We start from the raw sequence: 21,702 nt of genomic DNA, 5'->3' as shown, positions 1-21,702 counted from the left end.
TGCCTCAAAAACTTGTTGTTGGCTTCCCTAAATTGTTATTGATAGCCTTATGCTACTCTTTGCTACTAAAAAAGCTAAAAACCACTATTGTTTGTCTTTTCCAATGAGATTGGGTTGTTGGACTAGTTTTTTTAGTGACTTTTAACCCTTTGTTTTTTTTTTCTTTTTTTATTTCTCTTTTCTTTGTTGAGCCAAATTGCTCTAGTCAACCTATTGTGTATTTTAATGTTTGACAAAACATAATTTGAGTAAAACTATTTTTTGTATATTTAAAACCCCTAATGGATTTTTGATATGTCTCAAGTATTATAATATTTTGTGTATCAAAATGAACCGAGAAATGTTATTTCTTTAAGTCTAGAAGATTAACGCACTATAAAGGAATATATAAGAAAATGTTTTCATTTTAGAAAACTATCTCTCGGTATTTCAATAGCTAACATTTATTGTTGTTAAAATAATTTTTAATGAATTTTTCAAGAAATAGAAAGTATGTATTTTGAGGGTGATAAAATTGCTAAATTCTGAATTTGTTCTAAAACCAAAATTCTACTTTTTTATTGTTTTGGATTTTAATTTTTTAGGTATTTTTATTGAATTCAAATGGGGGGTACTTTCTTATTTACATTTATAAATTAAAATAAATGGAATGTAAATATCTTGTAATGTATACATGCTATATGGATTATGTTCTCAAAGAATTGCTATATGTATAAAATCTAATTTCTATAGAATCTGGCCTCAAAAGTCGACTCTTGGTTCAATGGAGTTGACTCCCCTTAAGCTGAAGTCGACTCTTGCAAAGCTAGAGTCGACCCAGCTGAGAGCAGTTGATGTAAAGTCGACTTGGCAGTATTGGTATTTTTTGAAGAGTTGACTCTAGCATTAAAGAAGTCGACTCTTGTATAACTAGAGTTGACTCCCACTTAAAATGGAAATCGACTCGTGTTTTAGAGAAGTCGACTCCCAGACTCCAACGATTGGATTTTTCTAGCCGTTACAGATCCGTTGGAAGCTCCATTATAAATATCAAAAAGGGATTTTTGGAGAAGGCTAATGCTCTATTAAGATCTATCTTCCTAAAGCACACCTAAGCTCTCAAGCAACTCAAATAAAGCAATCCAAGGCTTAAGCTCAAAGATATATAATTTGGAGCCCAAGGTAAATGAGAAGAAGATATTCTCTCCAAGTGTGGTAAATTGTATTTGTATTCATACTTGCCTTGTAATATTTGTTCTTGTATTCATATCCATATTTGTCCAAGTGTGTTGGACATAGGATTGTTCATTTGTATTATTTGTGGATTGTGAGTGGCCTCATAAAGTCTAAGTAATCTAGGTGTGGTGTTTTGTTGTAATAGTTTTCGATGTGAGCTAAGGGGAAAACCACAGTGTTGTACAAGTTTGCTAGGTGATCTTGTGTGGAAACCTAGTGTTGTGATTATAGTGGAACTTTAAGTGTCGGGTTGACCTTGAGAGAGTGGAGTAGGTGTTAGAGACATCAAACCACTATATATTCTTGTATTATTATTGTTATTTGCATATTTATATTGCTATCACACCAAACAACATATACATATATATATTTATAACAAGTATTTTCTTTGTATAAGAAAATCTCAAGAGTTTTTAAAATGGAATAATTCAATTGGAAAGTTTTTAATCACTCAATTTACCCTTCTCTTAAGTGGTCATTGTGTGTCAAGGGACCAACATTTTTCTTTTACTCGTGGCCCCAAAACTAAAGGACAAACAAGATTTTATAGCTAATCTTTGCCAACCCGAGCACGCTTTAGTGACCATGCAAGTCATCTCTCTCACCACCTAACACCACTCTGTTGCTCTTAGTCACTTACATCAACAACTATGTTGCCCATCCTCGCATTCATCAACTCCCTTAAATCTAATTTCCAATTTAGTGTATGCGAGCTTGTGTTTAACGATTTTCCACAAATATGTTATCGTTTTTAATTAGATTTCCTTGGATTTTGCAATATTATTATTACCATTTCAACCTTTCAATTGCTTATAACCAAATCCTAAAGATCCTTTAACATAGATTTGGCAATTCCATGAATTGCCTAGTGGGTTCAACCATGATCTTTTGATTTTCTTTGATTTTTTCCTAAATTTTTGGTTTCGATATCTTACTCATTTTTGATTGAAAATTGACATCAAATGTACTAGTATGTTCTCTTTCATGCTGTAAATATGCATTGTAAAACAATTTGATTTTCCATCCATTTGCTCAAAATCTCAACTTAAAGTGGCTTACTTGAGTTGTTAGTTGCGTCTCAAGTAATTTTTTTTTGTAATTTTTTGAGCTCGATTACTTTCGATTCTAGGGTTAATTATGAAATCTAGTTATATTATTGTGCTTAAAATTATGCCAATTTTGATACTCATCTTTCAATTTCTTTAAATATGAGCTCTTTAGAATTTTATTCATATTTAAAACAGGTCATCCAATCTATTCATTGGGTATTTCAATCTCAAACAACTTTTGACCTTTTTGACAATTTATAACAAAGTTAAGTCCCATGAGTTTGTCCTAACCTTATTTATGATGACCAATATTACATTCAACCCAATTTAACTCGGTTTGGTACAATTTTGCACTCAAAGTCGACTTCTTAACTTAGTAAAATTGACTTATTTTTACTATTTTTATTCAATTTTACTTAAGTCTAATTCTTTGTGAATTCATGCTTGGAATCCATAATATTACCTATCTTGTGTTGACTGACAGTATTGGGTGTGTTTAATTGCAGAGAATAGGCTATAAAGAAGATTGAATACTAAAGAAATAAATGTTTTCTATAAATTGATGAAAATCAAATAATGAATGTTGAAAATAAGAGATTCCCTCAAGTCTCAGTTAAATTGGTTTGATTCCTAATTTGATTGCATGTTCAAGGCTTAAAACACTAGTTTTTACAAGATTGGTTTTATTTATTTGTTGTAGCATATCTTTGGAAGGGAGTTCTCCCAAAGAAAGTATTATCCCCATGAGAAGATGTTCTTCTAAAAGGGTTTTCTTGCGAATAGTAGCTTTTCTATAGCACTATACATATAGTATTCCTGAGACCAGTCTTCCTAGAGAAACACTTTGCACACTACAATCCATTCGGTCGAGCCAAGCTCCCAAGAAGGAACATAGGACACCATTCTCTCAAACAAGTTTGCCCCATGTTGTTTCGCACAATGTGGCTTGCCTATAATATGTATTTCTTCTTTTGGGGGACTATTCCTCCGAAAGGGTTTCTCAGGAAGGCTTTTTTTTTTAAGCCAAACCCATAGATAACACCATGTGTGATTAGGACAATGTCGTATTATGTGGCCAAGACAACACCATTTCTTGCGACTGAAAGAACACCGTGTCTCCCGTGCATGCGTGCCACATGTCCTAGTTACGAAACCTATAAATACCCTAAGACCTTTCATATGTAGGGGACCTTCAATCAGATCTTTTTTTTTACTCTACTGAGACTTTTTGATAGCCAGCTTGACTTTTTATATTCCAAATACCCTGATGACCTCACTTTTTTGGGAAGAAACCCTTCTTCTCCTGGATTAATCATGACACTATACGACATGATATTGCATACTTTGTGCTATATCCAGACTTCACTTTTTAATTTAAGTATTGGAAGGTCCGCATGCGTTTTTTAATCTACTTTTGTCTTGCAAACCACTTCCTCCCTAATAGCTGTCCCAGATAGCAAACCGAACACATTCTCACACCCCTAAAGACAATGGAAATTAAAGTGATTTTAAATTCATTCAAACTATATTAAAATCTATAGAGACAATGTATAATTTTTTTATTAAAAAATTCATTTTTATTCATTTAAAGTCCTTTAAATAATTTTTGAATTTATAAAAATTTTCAAATTTATTCAAGCCGCTACAAATTTCTTTCTATCATTTAGTTGCTTTAATATGATCTAATAAAAATATATTCCAATAGAAAAATAAAAAAAATAAAAGAACACTAATTTTGAATAATTTAAATCTAACTTAATGACAAAACTAAGATGAATATTAATTTATATCATATTTACTAGAGTTTTATTGCTATGTAATTAAATAGTATAAATAAATAGTTTTAATGTAATTTAATTGAATATAATGAATGTACTTTAAATAGTTTAGATTTCATAAGATTAAATAATAAATTTATTTTAAAGTCAATTAAATATTTAATAAACAAACAACTTCTAGTATCTGGCGTGGCATAGCCTGATTGGGCGACTGATGAAGGACACAGATCAGCGGTGAACTCGCTAACAAAAGCCCTCAAGAAATGGAAGAACTGAAGTAACGGAAGAGGGAGCGATAGAGAGAGAGAGAGAGAGAGAGAGAGGAGAGAGAAGGCTCGCTCTTCTTCTTCTTCTTCTGAAGCACACGACCCAACCCCACACCCACAGACGACAGACAAAACCTTTCTTTCGCGATCCCTTTCTACTCACTGCCATTGATACTCCCCCAATTCTCCACAAGATCGCTCGCAGCCCTAAACCCCACTCTACCTCTCTTCGGATCCCCAAATTCTCTCTCTACCAGGGTGTAGGTAGCGGTTATGGCGTGCATAAAGGGTGCAAACAGGTCGGCATCGGTGGTGTTCTCGCCGGACGCGCCGTACCTGGCGGCGGGGACGATGGCAGGTGCCGTCGATCTGTCGTTCAGTTCGTCCGCTAATATAGAGATATTCGAGCTCGACTTCCAGTCCGACGATCGTGAGATGCCGCTGGTCGGTGAGTCGACGAGCTCCGAGCGCTTCAACCGGTTGTCGTGGGGGAAGAATCTGTCTGGCTCGGAGGAGTTCTCTCTTGGTCTCATTGCCGGTGGTCTCGTCGATGGCAACATTGCAATTTGGAACCCTCGGGCTCTGATCCGGTACTTGTCTAGTCAATTGTCTCAGATTGGATTCTGTTATACATTTTCGTATTTAAATTTCTCATGGATGGAATAAATTTAATCGATTGAAATTTAAAGAAATCAGTCTGTCCAGTTAATGAAGCGAATCAGTTTTATATTTGTAGCCTCTGTATGGATGATTGAATTATGTATCCTAAGTGCATAAATAAAATGTACACATCCTCAGATCCCAGAAAAGCCTTGTTGCAATGTGCAACCTTGTAGTTGCATGAATACTTCATAAACACTCTTATTTGAAATATTCATCATCTATCGCATTATATATTTCTCTGTTGTGTCAAATTCTGTTTTTTTCATCTTGTGTTAAATCCTTCATCTTTGTGTTATATCTTGTTTTTTAATATAGATCTTTTATCATGGTGCTACTTTGAACCTTTGATTTGTTCTGACCCTCTTGGTTCCAATCAATCTTTAGTTTATGCATCCGCAGCTGCTAATGTTAGCTTGTTGTTTAACTTGGTTGGAGTAAAGGGACGACTTAGTGGTCGGACATCAATGTTTTAAGAACCAGGCTATGTATATATTGTGTATAGTAACATATTAATACTATATACCAATGTTTTAAGAACCAGGCTGGGCATCAAACTGGAAAAGGGTGAGGTTCACAGTTTAGTGGTCGGACCGATTTTTATTAAATAAGTAAATATATAATAATTAAAATTATAATGAAAAAAATCCATGGCATATTCTCATGTTTGCAACTTCACACATGTATATAGTCTAAAGCCCCAACCACTAACGGATCACACTTCACAACTTCACATATTAATATTATTTATTTATTAGAAATTATAAACCCTAGATAAATGTGATATGAAGTACTAACCCACCCCAAGATGAACATTATATGTGTGTATATATATTATATAATACAAGTATTCAACAATAAACAAGCACAAATTGAAGCAATATATACAAAAAATTACTTTAGTGCCTTGCCTATAAAGTATAAAGAAACAATAATTAAAGCATTACACATAAAATACATAATATCATTGCTTTTGGCCCTTTGGTGATGCTTATGTATATATCAATACCTTTGCAATACCAGAGAGCAGAGATTTCAGTGTGAATGCAAAGGAAAAAATTGCAAACTTGGGAATTTGAGATTGTCGAACTGAGCAAGAAATCATTGTAATTGGCAAAGAGATTGGAAAAAATTGCAATAGGATTTTCCTGGGTAGAGGTTCTAGAAGAGAGGAATAGGCCTGGCATTCCCTTTTCTACTTCAATTTTTATGTCAAGATCCATTGGTTGAACTAGTCTGGTTTTCCCAGTTACTGGCTTAATTGTAACACCCCACTTTTCCCAAGGCATTAGATAACGTAAGATTTCGGGGATATATTTTCTTCCAACAGAAACTCAACACATAAATCGTTCTCCGACAATCCCATTACACCTTCTCAGTATATCAACTCAGAATCATTAATAAACTAAGACAGATAAATCATCTCAAATGCAGAAGCTAGATCAAAACCTCAAATGGTATACAACTGAAACCATCTTATTCATAACTTTAAAGTCAATCCATTGTTTTACATGATGTTAACAAAATATATAACATAATTGAAAACGACATACTATAAACTATCTACTAATCGCCGTCACTCCTCGACAATCCCTTTTTCTTTCGCATTGCTGCTTTCACCTGGAACGTTTGAATATTTCAGGAACATAGTCGAATTAGATGATAAATCATCTAAGTGAGAGTTCAAAACATGTTTTCATGAATGTATGCAAAACATGAAACAAACCGACACAACCCGACAAGCCCTAGCCCAAGAGAATCCGTCACAGCGCTTAACCCAACAACGGGGAAAGAGCAATCTCTCTAAAGGCAACATCATCACACCGACACAACACATTCCTAACTTAAGAAGGGCAAAGTCAGCGCATCTCCTCGACATCTCGGGAACAATCGTTACCACTCCCGGCCTAGGAGGGTCAATATCAACGCATGAACTTGGCTTGAAAGAATAGTTTCACAGTTGAAATAGAAGAAAACCGTAAGAGATAAAAAAATACCTCTATGAGTCTTTATTAAACTCAATGAATAATAACAAACTGAAAACCAACTGATCCTTTATATACAATAGATTAATGATGCGCTGCCTAACAGCCTAACTAATCATTATAACAAATATAACAAACAATCAGCTGAAATAATCAGCTGTAACTGAAAGCACAACCGATAGCCTACTACTGACAGCTTATATCCTTTACATTCCCCCTCAAATCAAGCTCCGTAAACGATGATAAAATAAATTTTCCAGAACCATTAGGCAGTAGACTTCCAGAACGATTAGGCAGCAGACTTTCTGTTAAAACAGTAGAAGGATCAGTACTGACATTAGACATAGGAGATCTCTTGAGGCCCAACTTGGTACACAGAAACACAAACCGGTCTCTAGATAAGCCCTTTTGTAAAAATATCAGCCACTTGATGCAGTGTAGGAACATATCGAACATCAACATCTCCACTCTCAACCTTTTCTCTCACAAAATGCACATCAATCTCAATGTGCTTTGTTCTAGAATGAAACACAGGGTTCTCAGCCATACTTTTGGCTGCTAAATTGTCACACCAGAGAACTGGGATTTGATTGCAAGAATGTCCTAATTCAGACAACAGTGATTTTAACCACAAAATCTCAGTTACACCTTGAGCAACGGCCCTATACTCAGCTTCACCCACTGATCGTGCAAATACAGATTGTTTTATGGAACCCCAAATAATCAGATTGCAGCCAAAGAAGACACACAGTCCACTAGTCGATTTCCTTGTCACTTTGCACCCTGCATGATCAACATTTGTGCAGATAGTTAAGGACATATCCATAGGAGATGGAACAAACACAAGACCAAGATTAATAGTTCCTTTAAGGTACTATAGCAACCTTTTGCAGGCCAGCCAGTGTTGTTGTCTAGGAGAAGAGAGAAATTGACTTAACTTGTTTACTATAAAAGCTATATCAGGCCGAGTGTAAGTTAGGTATTGACCCAACAATTGTTCTGTAAAAAGATGGATCCGGAAACAGTTCACCCTCATCTGTTAAAGACATTCCAAAAGTCACAGGTGTGTTACATGACTTACAGTCTTGCATTGAAGCCTTTTTCAACAAATCCAAGGTGTATTTAGACTGTGTAAGATATATACCAGTGGAATTTCGAAATGCTTCAAAACCTAAGAAATAATTAACTGAGCCTAGTGTTTTGAGAGCAAAGTGAGTATCCAGATCATGTATACACCCTTGTAAGGCCAAAGAATCTGAACCAGTTATGAGAATATCATCCACATACACCAGGACAAACAGCACAAACTTAGAGTTTCTCTTTATGAAAAGTGAAGCATCAGAAACTGCCCTCTTGAAACCCCAATTTTGTAAGGCTGATTTCAATTTTGTGTACTAAGCTCTAGGAGCCTGTTTAAGGCCATAAAGAGACTTCTTCAAGTGACAAACATGTGTGGGAAAATCAGAATCAACAAAGCCTTCCGGTTGTTTCATAAAAACTGCTTCATTAAGATCACCATTTAAGAAAGCATTATTTACATCAACTTGTTGAATATCCCAACCAAAAGAGATAGCTAAGGAGAATAAAATCCTGATAGTAGGAGCTTTTATAACAGGACTAAAAGTCTTAGCAAAGTCAATTCCAGGGTTTTGAAGAAAACCCTTGGCTACTAGTCTAGCTTTGTGCGTAAGAATAGAGCCATCAGGATTATATTTAATTCGAAAAACCCACTTGCTATCAATCAAGTTCATGTCAGATGAAAAGGGAACCAATTCCCATGTCTTATTTCTTTGAAGTGCTGTATACTCAGCATTCATAGCATCAACCCATTTAGAGTCTAAGAAAGCCTCTCGAACTGAATTAGGTTCAGCAGAACTTACTAAAGCATGAGGGGAAGAAACAATTTGATGTTTAGACTTTGATCTTGTAATCATAGGATGAATTGAAGAGGCAGGAATAGTTTTTGGAAAAAATGATTGTGGCAAAGACTGCAGCGGATAATTACTACAGTTAGGTGCTGAACAATTTACAGTTACATTTTGAGAAGATTCAATAGGTAAAGAATCATTAGGAGTTGGAATACTGGACTGTGCTACTCGAGGGTTGGAAGAACAGCTAGGAAAGGACTGAAGTATAGAAGTAGACTAGCAGATGCACTTATTTGAGAGGAATAAGGAAATGAGTTTGGAAACAACTTAGAAAATGGAAACTCATCAGCATTGAACTGAACATGTCTAGACACATATACTCTTCCTGAAGGATATAAGCACCGATATCCAGCTTGAACATAGCTATACCCGAGAAACACACACTTTGTAGAATGAAATTGAAACTTATGCTTGTTATAGGGTCGAAGAAAAGGAAAACAAGCACATCCAAATGGTTGCAATTGCAAGTAATTGGGCTGTTTATGAAGGAGAATTTCAAACGGAGATTTAAACTGAAGAATTGATGTAGGCAACAAATTTATGACATAAACAGCTGTTTTAAAAGCTTCTACCCAAAACTTTAAGGGCATATGAGCATGAGATAACAAGGTAAGACCAATTTCAGCAATGTGTTGGTGTTTTCTTTCTGCTACACCATTCTGTTGATGTGTATGAGGACAAGTGAATCGAGGTTGAATACCATAAGAGGTAAGATAGGGTATAAAAGCCTTAAATTCACCACCATTATCGGTTTGAAGAGCTTTTAGTTTGGATTGATATTGCAACTCAGCAAACATATGAAAGGTTTTGAAAACAGATAAGGCATCATATTTTTGTTTCAACGGGTATAACCATGTATATCTAGTGCAAGCATGAACAAACACTATATAATACTTAAACCCCTCAGTAGATAGAATTGGAGCAGGACCCCATAAATCTGAATAGACTAACTCTAAGGGATTCTTTGCAGTAATTGGACAATTTGCAAAAGGAAGTTGATGCATTTTGCCTATTTTACAAGAATCACAAAAGGAGAGATTCAAATTCAAACAAGGAACACCAATTTTATTCAATATCAACCGAAGAATACGAGATGAGGGATGTCCTAACTTGGCATGCCACTGCTGACCAATGTTAGGAACATTTGGAGATACATGAAAGGAAGACAAACTGGACAAAGAGGACAAATTTTGTCCTTTACATTCATTTGAAGAAACAACATGTGCAGAATTAACACTAGAAGCTGGTGTTCTTGACTCAACAGCAAAGACAACTTTTGTACCAGCATGATCAAATGCTGAAGTAAGTTGATAAAGACCATCTTTAAGTATCCCTCGAATTAGCACTCGTCCGGATCCCTTGTCCTTAAGAAAACAAGAGTCAGAATGAAATTCAGCAATTAAGTCGTGATCTTTGGTAAGCTGAGAAACACTAATGAGATTCTTTTTCATGTGTGGAACATGAAGAACATTAGACAAAGAAATGAAAGATTTAGGAGTAGTTTGTGTATACAATGGACTAAGGCCAATGTTGGAAATAGAAAGTTTCTTACCATTGCCAACTGCAACCTTGTCATTTCCACTGTAAGGAGAGTGAAGAGAAAGATTGCTAAGATTTGATGTAATATGATTTGTGGCTCCGGAGTCTACAATCCAAGAAGGATCATTATTATAGGACGATGCAGAAGAAAATTGAGAGGGCTCAGGAGACTGAGGCAAATAGCCATAATAAGTTCCTGGATCAGACCCTGTATCAGTCAAGTAGGCTTCATTAGAACCTATGGAATGAGCTAGATATGACTGAGAACCAGACTGCGGCACACCATTTCCTCTACCAAATTGTGAACCACCAAAATTTTGAGAAGGAAAATTTCTTTGAAAATTCCGATCAAATCTATGATAGCAGCGGTCAACAAAATGACCAGGTTTCCCACATAATTGACAGTAAAACCTTCTTCTGAAAATCTGCCACGTCCTCGTCCTCCTCTAGAGTTACCTCTCTAAAGGAACCTCCTCTATTCATTCCATTTTCATTTTTAGACCATTGAGAGGCTAGATTCGCGTTTACAGAATCAAAACCAGAGACAGAAGAATTAGACACATCCTTAGCAGCAAGCCTTTGTTCACGCATCAGTAACAAGTATTGGACCTTTTCTAAATTTATTTCATCCATTTGATATGTAACAACACTCACAATTGTCTCATAATCACTGTCCAATCCATGTAATATAGCCATCAGTAATTCTTTGTCGTTTAAAGGTTCTCCGATTGCAGCTAAGGCATGTCCTATAGTTTTGATTTGCAGCATATAATCATTTATAGACAGATCATTTTTCTTCATAGATCTAAGCTGTTGTTTCAATTGGAAGGATTTGGCTACTGTTTGTTGTGAATAAAGATTTTCAAGAACACTCCAAACTTCAGCAGAAGTTTCACAATGAATAACTTGTGCCAAAGCGTCTTTATCGATAGTAGAAAACAACCAGCCTAGAAGTAATTGATATGACCTTATCCAATTTAGATATTCAGGATTAACAATTTGAGCCTCATGATCGGAAGTTTCTGAATCGCAACTATACTTTGACGGAGCTGGAGACTTGTTGATGTATGGCAGCAAGTCGAACGCTTTGATTGTAGCTAATATCTGAGCTTTCCAGAACAAATAATTTCCGGAATCGAGTTTGATCGGAACATAGTTGAACGATTTCGCTACTGCTGTAAAGTCGGTTTGAGATGATGCCGACAACGCAGAAGCGGTGTTAGGTATTGATGTGGAGGACGGACTGAGATCACGATTTGAAGCCATTGACGTTAGTCGTTTGGCTCTGATACCATGAAAGAATAGTTTCACAGTCGAAATAGAAGAAAACCATAAGAGATAAAAAATACCTCGATGAGTCTTTATTAAACTCAATGAATAATAACAAACTGAAAACCAACTGATCCTTTATATACAACAGATTAATGATGCGCTGCCTAACAGCCTAACTAATCATTATAACAAATATAACAAACAATCAGCTGTAACTGAAAGCACAACCGATAGCCTACTACTGACAGCTTATATCCTTTACATGGCTCACCACAATCACGTCAGGGATTACGTTGCCACTCAAAAACATTCCTGAAACATTACTCATTCCCAACTCATATCTCATATGGACAACCAGTCGTCCTAGTGCAACTTCCCTGACCATACGGCCCGGCAAGGAATCCTAGGCGGCTATCCCGGCATGCACACCAACACAAGATACCCCTATGTGTTATTCCGACAACACCCTTGGGGAATTACGATTACACTATCTAGACAACATCCCAGGCTGACATCCTATATGAACAACACAAAATGCATGACAATGCCACATATCACAACTCAATGCATCATATAAACAACATTTTATGAACATCATTTATTGCATAAATACAATGCACATGTATAAAATGTTTTGGGACGAACCTCCCACACATAATTCTGAAAGGCGAGAGGCGCAGCGAGGCACAAAAGGTCCTGGAGCCTAAGGCGCTAGGCGCACGAGGCGAGGCGCGCCTTTGCGAAGCGAGGCACACCTTTTAGAAAAAAAACTCAAAATATTGTAAAATCATAAACAATTATCAAATTATCAATAATAACACATTGATATCATTCATGATTCATTATCTTCAAATTCTAGACTAACAACATCAAAATTGATTCATTCATCATGCAAATTCTAAACTAAAAATATCATCAAAGTTCAAACTTAAAGTCTCAAACTCAAACAAGTACCAATCATAATGCAAAGTTCTAAACAAACGCATATACACTACAAGTCCACAATCAATATAAAGAAGTTTTAATCAATCATCATCAAGGAGATCATCAACATCAATGTCAATATCTTCATCATCCCTTTCAATCACCCCCTCATATTCTTCTCCATCTCCCAATTCTTCTCCCTCTTCCAAGTCTTCATCATCTTCGGTCTCTGCCTCACTTTCCTCCTTTTCTTCAATCTCTTGAGTTACTCGCCGCTTTGAAGTCGAAGTCGAAGTTGAACCCGATTGTGATCGAGTTTGTTTAATTCTAAATTGATAACTAGGCTCTCCAACTCCTACAGCCGCAGCGACATTACTCCATGTCAACCCATCCCCAACGTCATTTAGAAAAATAGTTTCATCATCTTTATCATTCTCCTCATCAAGTTTTTCAGTCAACCATTCATTGCTTTCATCAATGTGGGTCAATATGATAGGGTCAATGGTATCACGCATTTGATACCGACACTTCAATGCTCTATTGTATTTCACAAACACCAAGTCGTTTAAACGAAGTTGATCAAGCTTGTTTCTCCGTTTAGTATGAAGTTGCAACAATTTATGCAAAAACATACTAAGAATAAGTTACATGAAATAAACCAACTACTAATAAAAATTGTAAGTGTTATATGTACAATGCACTTACATTTTCAAATGCACTCCAATTACGTTCACACCCAGATGAACTACAAGTCAAGCTAAGAATTTTAATTGCAAAATTTTGCAACATGGGTGTTGACATTCCATATGAAGCCCACCATTCAGCTATCCAATAAAATTCATGGGTTAATTATTATCTATTATCTAGAATGATTATATATATAATGTAATATATATATGTGTGTACCTGGTGATTTCTCAGCTCTCTTTCTAATAGCCATATAGTTTCCAAAGAACTCATCTGCCTTGCTATACATCGAAAGCTCCGTATCAATTTGGTCTTGAACCTTTACATCTGGATTTAATTTTCTAATGCATTCATATAAGCCAGTCATGATCTCTGGATCTATACGTTCAGCCTTGTAGAAATATTCTAGGTTCAAGTACCAACCAGCAGCGTGCAGGGGGCGGTGAAGCTGAACATCCCATCGATTATCAATGATCTGAAAAATGGGTGTATACTTCTTTTCATCCCCATTAAAAGAGTTAGCAATCGCTTCTTTGGCCCTATCCATGGCCTCATATATGTATCCCATAGCCGGCTTCTTCTCACCATCCACTAAGCGTAGTACACGCACCAATGGACCAGCCACCTTTAAAGCATATACAACATTGTTCCAAAATGAAGGCATCAAAATCACTTCTACAACCTTTTTAGCCCCCGCTTCTTTTACCCACTTGCTTGTCATCCATTCCTCGGAGGTAAACATCCTTCTAAGGTTGCTTTTCAGACTATGCATCCTGCCCAAAGTGATAAAGGCAGTTGCAAACCGTGTTTTTGCAGGCTTCAACAACTCTTTCTTGTCAGTAAACCTTCTAAGCATGTTTACTAGACCCGAACAAGTATAAATGTAGCTATTCACCATAACAGCTCTCTCAAATGTCTTCTTCATGTTAGCCAACTTGAAAATATCTTCTAACATTAAATCCAAGCAGTGCGCTGCACATGGTGTCCAAAACAACGTAGGATATTTTGCCTCCAAAAATCTCCCTGTTATTATTTAGAGTGAAATTAACAAGATATTAGTAAATAATAAATATCTAATAAATATTCAAATTGTTTTATTTATAAACATAATACAAATTACAAAAAATAAATTTCATACCTGCTAAAACATTGTTTGAAGCACTATCGGTGATCACTTGCACCACATTTCTTACTCCAATCTTTTCCACACATTTACTTAATAATTGAAACATCTTTTCCCCAGTCTTTGAATAGCTAGAACCATCAACAAACTCCAAAAACATACTTCGTTTAGGAAAATTGACTAAAAAAGTTAATCAATGTTCTTTCCCTCTTGTCTTTCCAGCCATCTAACAAAATGGAACATTCATATTTGGCCCACGCCTCTTCATGATCTTTCATCATTTCATGAGTGGCTTCCACATCTTGTTTGAGAAGGGGAACCTTGACTTTATAGTAACTAGGCGGCTTCACACCTGGACCATACTGACCAACTGCTTCTATAAATACTTTAAAACTGTCATATGTCACTGCATTGAATGGAATGCCTGCATCATACATCCATCGTGCAATGCTTTTACAAACTCAAGCACTTAACTCTTTTTTTGCAAAATCATTTTCACCCAACCTTGTTTGCTTTCCTTTGCCTTTGCTTTTCAACACATTAACTTCTGGGTCTTTAAGAAAAACATCAAGTGGACCCTTTTGTGTTGGCCCTTTAACACTACCAACACTACCAGTACCGCTTCCACTTCCGGTAGATACATTGGGTCTTTTTCTACTTTGAGGCGGCGGCTCATCATCGTCATCATATCCTTCACCAAATTGAAGATCATCATCTAACGGTGCCATATTTTGCTCATCCTGTTATTTTTCTTCTTTTGCATGTACTCTCCAATCTCTTCTTTTACTGATGGAGGACATTTTGGACAAGCTTAGTATTCCTAAAACCACCCACTAGATGTTGTTTCGCCCGAAAGATACCACCTTTTGTTACTTTATGGCAAAATTTACATGTGGTGGTATTTCTATTATTAGGATCAGATTCAAAATAATTCCATGCCGGGTCAGTTTTGGAAGTGGTTGACGACATTTATTGGGCTGTTGCAACACAATTCCAACTTCCATAAAATTCTCCAATCAAACACGAAAACAACAACCGTATAAACTATAAAGAGAGGGTAGCAACCAGCAAGAGAAATTAAGCAAGAATGCAAGAAATAATCAAATAAAAAACAAGTAAATAACTCACAAGATAGGAGGCGAACTCACAAGAAGAGAGTAGGCTGGAATGGAATCGAGATTGGCAACTACTTCTTAACAACTTGAACTTGAAGAGCAACGGACTACTTAACAACTTGAGAGGAAATTAACAAGATAGGAGGCAGGTCGAGCTGGAGAGGAAATTAACAAGATAGGAGGTGGGCCTAGCTGGGGAGGAGAGGAAGAGAGGAGGCAGCGCGACTGGAGAGGAAAGGAAGAGGATGATCAGGCCGAACTGGAGAGGAGAGGAAGAAGAAGATCGGCCGAGCTGGAGACGAGAGGAAGAGAGGAGGGGGTCGCGACTGGAGAGGAGAGGAAGAAGAAGATCGGGCCGAGCTGGAGAGGAGGAAGAGAGGAGGGGGTCGTGGTTGGAGAGGAGAGGAAGAAGAAGATCGGGTCGAGCTGGAGAGGAGGAAGAGAGGAGGGGGTCGCTGCTGGAGAGGAGAGGAAGAAGAAGATCGGGCCGAGTTGGAGAGGAGGAAGAGAGGAGGGGGTTGCGGCTGGAGAGGAAGAAGAAGATCGGAGAGGCTGGAGAGGAGGAAAAGAGGAGGGGGTCGCAACTGGAGAGGAAGAAGAAGATCGGAGAGGCTGGAGAGGAGGAAAAGAAAAGGGGGTCGCAACTGGAGAGGAAGAAGAAGATCGGGAGAGGCTGGAGAGGATGCAGGCGTTGCTGGATGCAGGAGTTGGGAGAGGCTGGAGTGATTGGGCTGCCAATTTTAATTAAAAGACCTAAGTTTCATGTGTCGCGCCTCACGCCCTAGCGCCTAGGCGTGTAAGGCGAGGGCCTCGCCAAAACCGCCCCGCCTCGACCTAGGCGAGGCGCCAAACTGGCGCCTTGCGCCTAGGCGCGCCTTTGATGACTATGCTCTCACATGAAACCAACCGTCACCAGTTACCGCTCGCATGCAACAAAACCTTACCGTTCACATGCAACAAAATCATTTTGCATGAATTCATAACACATTTAGGTAGTACAAATACTAAGTTTTTAGGGTAGGAACACTTACCTCGAACATATTCAGAACGCCTCAATTCTCGTGCACGACATTGATTTGCGTGCCAAACCTCAAACACCTATACTTATACTTAATCTCGAGCCACAACACTCCCTAAACATCATATTTATTTAAAGGAGCATCACAATCTATTTTTCTTTAATTTTCATAATTTCCTCTATTTTTCTCCTAGTTTTCATCTCGATAATTCCAAAATAATTATCTTCTCAAACATTTTCCAAATTTTTCAACATGATAATTTCCTAAAATAATTTTAGAAAAATATTAAAACAAATTTCAGAAAATACCAATGTCCCACGCTCCCTCACCCGCCAAGTGCGTGTCTGCGTGTGAAATGTGGCACGTGCAGCTCACGCACTGATCTTCTTCCTCGCTTCCGGCTACCGACGATTGCTCCAATGCTTAATCTGATCACACCCCCTTGAAGCTCTCCCTCAGTCGATCTAGATGGCACATTTGGTTGCCTGAAAAGTCACTGGAAAAGGCCTTGAATGACCAGTTGCAGGTCGGCCCCCAGCGTTCGCCTCGTGTTTTTCGGCCAGGCTTCGAACAACTTCGAAACTTGATGAAAACCCTCCCCAAAACTCCAGAATTCTTCTCCTTGATGCAAGGATCAAAAGCCCCTTAACCAATCTGTTACTGATAAAGAACCTTATCATGTAGAAGATAAGGAGTGGTGGTTAAATGATGAGAAGATAAGGAAGCATGAAGTCTAAGAAGATAAATCAAGTTTAAGTTTTCATATTTTGTATAAATCTAAAAATTATAGATGATTATTGTTCCTACTTATTAGGCTGTTATCCTCTCATAGTTTTTAGGAGATTTATTAGCATACTTCTTATATATATAGGGTTTCATACTCATGGAATAAATAAGAGAGAATTTCTATTCAATCCAAACTCTCTCAACATGGTATCAGAGCTTGATATCTAGGGAATTCTGTTTAGGCCTTCATTGCTGATTTTTCTTGCTTAGTATCATTTCGGCCTAGTTTTTCTTGTTCCGTTTCTTGAAGTGATCAAAGTCAGTTACGACTTTCTTCTTCACTCGATATTCTCTCATCGTTTTTCCCTTCATTCATTTGGTTCATCATCCGATAAGTAAGTTCGAGTTTTTCCTAAGACGTTTACCGTCTCCAACACCAATCCTACATCAGAAGCGGTTGAAACAAGTAGCCCATCAGAAGCTCCATTCACTGGATCTAGCAACTCAAGTAATGGAGGAGAACTACAAAATCACCAAGTGGCATACCGGTTGAATGGGAGAAACTACCTAAAATGGTCCCAGCTTATCCGGACCTTTCTCAAAGGTAAAGGTAAGATAAGTCATCCTAAAGAAGGAGATCCCATGTTTGCTGTATGGGATGAGGAGGAGGACTCTTTAGTTATGTCTTGGCTTTGGAATGCTCGGGGTAAGTGATACGGTGATGTTTCTAACAACCGCTAAGGATATTTGGGAGGCTGTCAATCTCACATATTCTAAAGTGAAGGATGCAGCATAGATATATGAAGTCTGAACTAAGATTGCAGCAACCAAACAAGGGCTAAGATCTGTTACTGAGTACTCTAATACGCTGCAAACTCTATGGCAAGAATTAGATCATTATCAATGTCTAAAGATGAAATATAGTGAAGATAATTAGATCATTACATAAAAGATTTGTGGAAAAGGAGAGAACCTATGACTTCTTGGTAGGTCTAAATTTGGAGTTTGATGCAGTCAGGGTTCAAATACTTGACAAAGAGGATATACCTTCCCTAAATGAGGTAATCTCTCTAATCCAGGCTGAAGAAGGGAGAAGAGGAGTAATGCTAGACACTGCTCCTATAGAAAAGTTAGCATTAACAGCGTTGAGAGGTCCTAATCGGGGTCCTAAGGAGGAAAGGAAGTCTGCTGGAGATAAAACTTCCAGCGATAGAGATTCTCGAGACTCTCTATGGTGTACTTTTTGCAAGAAACCAAGGCATACCATAGAGAGATGCTGGAAGCTACATGGAAAACCATCTAAAGGAGGACAACTTGGGGTCCAAAATCAAGCCTATATAGCCAACAGTCAACAGCAACAGACAGAGCACAAGCAAGGGGAACAAAAGGAGCAGGCAGATGGCTTGGACTTCAACTGGGCAGAAATTGAAAAGCTAAGAAACTTTCTAGACTCTCTTGAAAAGAAAGAAAAAGGTACCTGTTCTCTTGCACTTATAGGTATGTCCTCTCATTCTCTTACCTCAGATGCTTCTGAAATAACCCAATCTAATTCTTGGATTCTTGATTCCGGGGCAACAGATCACATGACCTCTTTATCCCATTATTTCACTACCTATAGTCCTTGTTCAAGCTCAAAAAAGATAACACTGGCAGATGGCTCTTTGACCACTGTTGCTGGCCAAGGAAATATTATCCTTAATAACCTTCTAACTCTCAAAGATGTTCTCCATGTCCCTAAACTCTTCACAAACCTCATCTCCATTCAAAAGCTTACCCTAGATAACAATTGCAGTGTTAATTTTTCTTCTACTTGTTGTGAAATTCAGGAACAGGGGTCGAAGAAGAGGATTGGGCTTGCTAAAGCTAGGGCTGGCCTATACTACTTTGATGGATAGAAAACAAGGACAAGGTGAATCTTGTGTCTTGTTTGATGCAATCTAATAGGGACCAGATCTGGTTACATCACCATCGTCTTGGTCATCCTTCGTTTTCTACTCTTAGAGTTATGTTTCCAGCTTTGTTTAGGAGTTGTGATATTCAAGACTTTCATTGCCCTATTTGTGAATTTGCTAAACATAAAAGGGTGTCTTACCCTTCTTCCAATAAAAGAACCTCTAGTCCATTCTCTCTTCTCCATAGTGATGTTTGGGGCCCTGTAACTGTTCCCAATATGTCTGGGGCAAGGTGGTTCATAATATTTGTGGATGATTGCACTAGGGTAATGTGGTCGTTTCTTATGAAAAACAAATTTGAAGTAAGCACTATTTTTCCTAACTTCTATAACATGATTAATACTCAATTTGGAGTGCAAATCAAGAGGCTAAGGACTGATAATGCCAAAGATTTTTTCAATCAATCCCTCGCACATTTTTTCCAACAAAAATGAATTATTCATGAATCATCTTGTCCATACACACCCCAACAAAATGGGGCGGAGAGGAAAAATGGGCATCTATTAGCTGTGACTAGGGCACTACTTTTCCACCATAATGTTCCAAAAAATTATTGGGGAGAGGCTGTCCTAACAGCCACTACCCTTATTAATAGACTGCCATCTCAAACTCTTGAATCTTATAGCCCTCTTCAACTCTTAAGCAGTCATTTTCCTGATTTACATATATCTAGCTGTTGGAAACCAAAAATATTTGGGTGTGTATCATTTGTCCATGTTCACAACCCTAATAGAGGTAAATTAGATCCCCGCGCTCTAAAATGCATTTTTATTGGATATTCCTCCAGTCAAGAGGGTTATAAGTGTTACCACCCTCCTTCCAAAAGATTCTCTGTCTCGGCTGATGTTACTTTTGTGGAAAATTCTCCCTATTTTGATCACTCTTATGACAATACAAAAGCTGCCGAGGGAAATCCAGTTATGTCTCTACCTGATCTAGATCCCTCACCCCAAACTACCTCCTCACCAGATCTGGTTACTACAGAAGATACACCAGACAAGACTCTAGAGGAAACCTCACCAAGTACTCCTCCCCCTACAGGTCTACTCAAGGAGCAGAAGCTGGCTACTAGCCTAGTGCAGCTAAGAATCTTCTTCCTCCTCTGAACTTGTTAACAACACTGACACCAGCAACTTTCTTGTGACACCAGCATGCAATAATCCTATTGACTCCACTGCATCTATAACTGAACATCACACACCTCAAAATGCTCCTACCTTTCCCCCCAGTGATCTGGAATGGCCTATAGCCCTCAGAAAGGGCACCAGGACCTGCACTCAGCATCCTTTATACCTGGTCCTATCCTACTCTAAACTGTCTACCCAACACAAAACCTTCCTAACCAGCCTACATACTATTCCAATTTCTCACCATTTTTTCGAAGCAATAAGGGATGAGAATTGGAGGACTGCCATGGAAGTCGAGATGGCAGCCCTTGAAAAAAACAACACTTGGAAACTCGTTCAATTACCCAAAGGCAAACAACCGGTAGGATGCAAATGGGTGTATACAATCAAATACAAATCCGATGGGAACCTAGACTGGTATAAGGCAAGGCTAGTAGCAAAGGGATACACTCAAGTATATGGCATTGACTATCTAGACACCTTTGCCCCAGTTGCAAAGCTAAATACAATGAGAGTTCTTCTATCTCTAGCTGCTAACCTAGGCTGGCCATTGATGCAATATGATGTAAAAAATGCCTTCTTGCATGGAGACCTAGAGGAGGAAGTTTACATGGACTTACCACCGGGCTATAGTACAGATACTCGCGGGAAGATAGTGTGCAAACTAAAAAAGGCATTGTATGGCCTTAAACAGTCTCCTAGGACTTGGTTTGGCCGGTTTACCCATGTGATGCTTACCTTAGGGTATAAACAAAGTCAAAGAGATCATACCCTCTTAATCCATCACTCGGCCACAGGGGGAGTAATAGTCCTATTGGTATATATGGATGATATTGTTGTGACCGGAAATGATGAAGAAGGTATGACTAGATTGTAAAAACCGAGACTATAATCACTCAAGAAACTCACCGATTCAATAACAACAATGAATATTGAAAGTAGAACATAAAAATAGAATGTAAAAAGGAGAAATCAAACCAGATTGCAGCACACACAATTTACCCTGGTTCATGCCATTTACATGGCACTACATCCAGCAATCCAAGAAGCAAACAATCCACTAGAAACAAGTCTGAAACCAGTACAAGAATTCCCCTCTTCCTCCTCCTTTACTCTCGGATACAATACTCAACCGAAGCTAACAAGAACTTGAAACAACCAGCTCTCTCTCACGCCTCTCACTGTACCCGAACCCAAGGAATACAGAATATGACTGACTGATAATGAAAACCGGCCTCCACACCCTTCTATATATAGACTAAGGGAGGCGGAAATATCTAAGGGAGATAACTAACTTTACATAAAGTCTAAACTACCCTTACTAAAGCAATTAGATA

At 37.8% G+C, this 21,702-nt stretch overlaps 3 protein-coding genes across 3 annotated transcripts in view; 1 reads left to right on the top strand and 2 right to left on the bottom strand.

Moving 5' to 3' along the window:
- Window positions 1-4,317: 4,317 nt before the first annotated feature.
- LOC127814103 (protein transport protein SEC31 homolog B-like) overlaps window positions 4,318-21,702 on the top strand; it is an 83,949-nt gene continuing 66,564 nt past the window's right edge. Inside the window, exon 1 of the mRNA XM_052355365.1 lies at window positions 4,318-4,898. Coding sequence (XP_052211325.1) covers window positions 4,582-4,898 — 317 coding nt within the window. The 5' untranslated portion in view covers window positions 4,318-4,581. The remainder of the gene's footprint in view (window positions 4,899-21,702) is intronic.
- Window positions 12,718-13,248, bottom strand: LOC127814105 (uncharacterized). Its single transcript, XM_052355367.1, has one exon. The coding sequence runs from the start codon at window positions 13,246-13,248 to the stop codon at window positions 12,718-12,720; it is 531 nt and encodes a 176-aa protein (XP_052211327.1).
- On the bottom strand, window positions 13,460-15,122 carry LOC127814104 (uncharacterized). The gene has a single exon (XM_052355366.1). It carries the CDS (start codon window positions 14,256-14,258, stop codon window positions 13,476-13,478), a length of 783 nt encoding a protein of 260 aa, XP_052211326.1. The 5' UTR covers window positions 14,259-15,122; the 3' UTR covers window positions 13,460-13,475.

Source organism: Diospyros lotus, chromosome 12 (assembly GCF_014633365.1).
Source record: "Diospyros lotus cultivar Yz01 chromosome 12, ASM1463336v1, whole genome shotgun sequence".
In the NCBI taxonomy this organism is placed as follows: domain Eukaryota; kingdom Viridiplantae; phylum Streptophyta; class Magnoliopsida; order Ericales; family Ebenaceae; genus Diospyros; species Diospyros lotus.
This window is presented reverse-complemented; position numbering and strand designations above follow the sequence as displayed.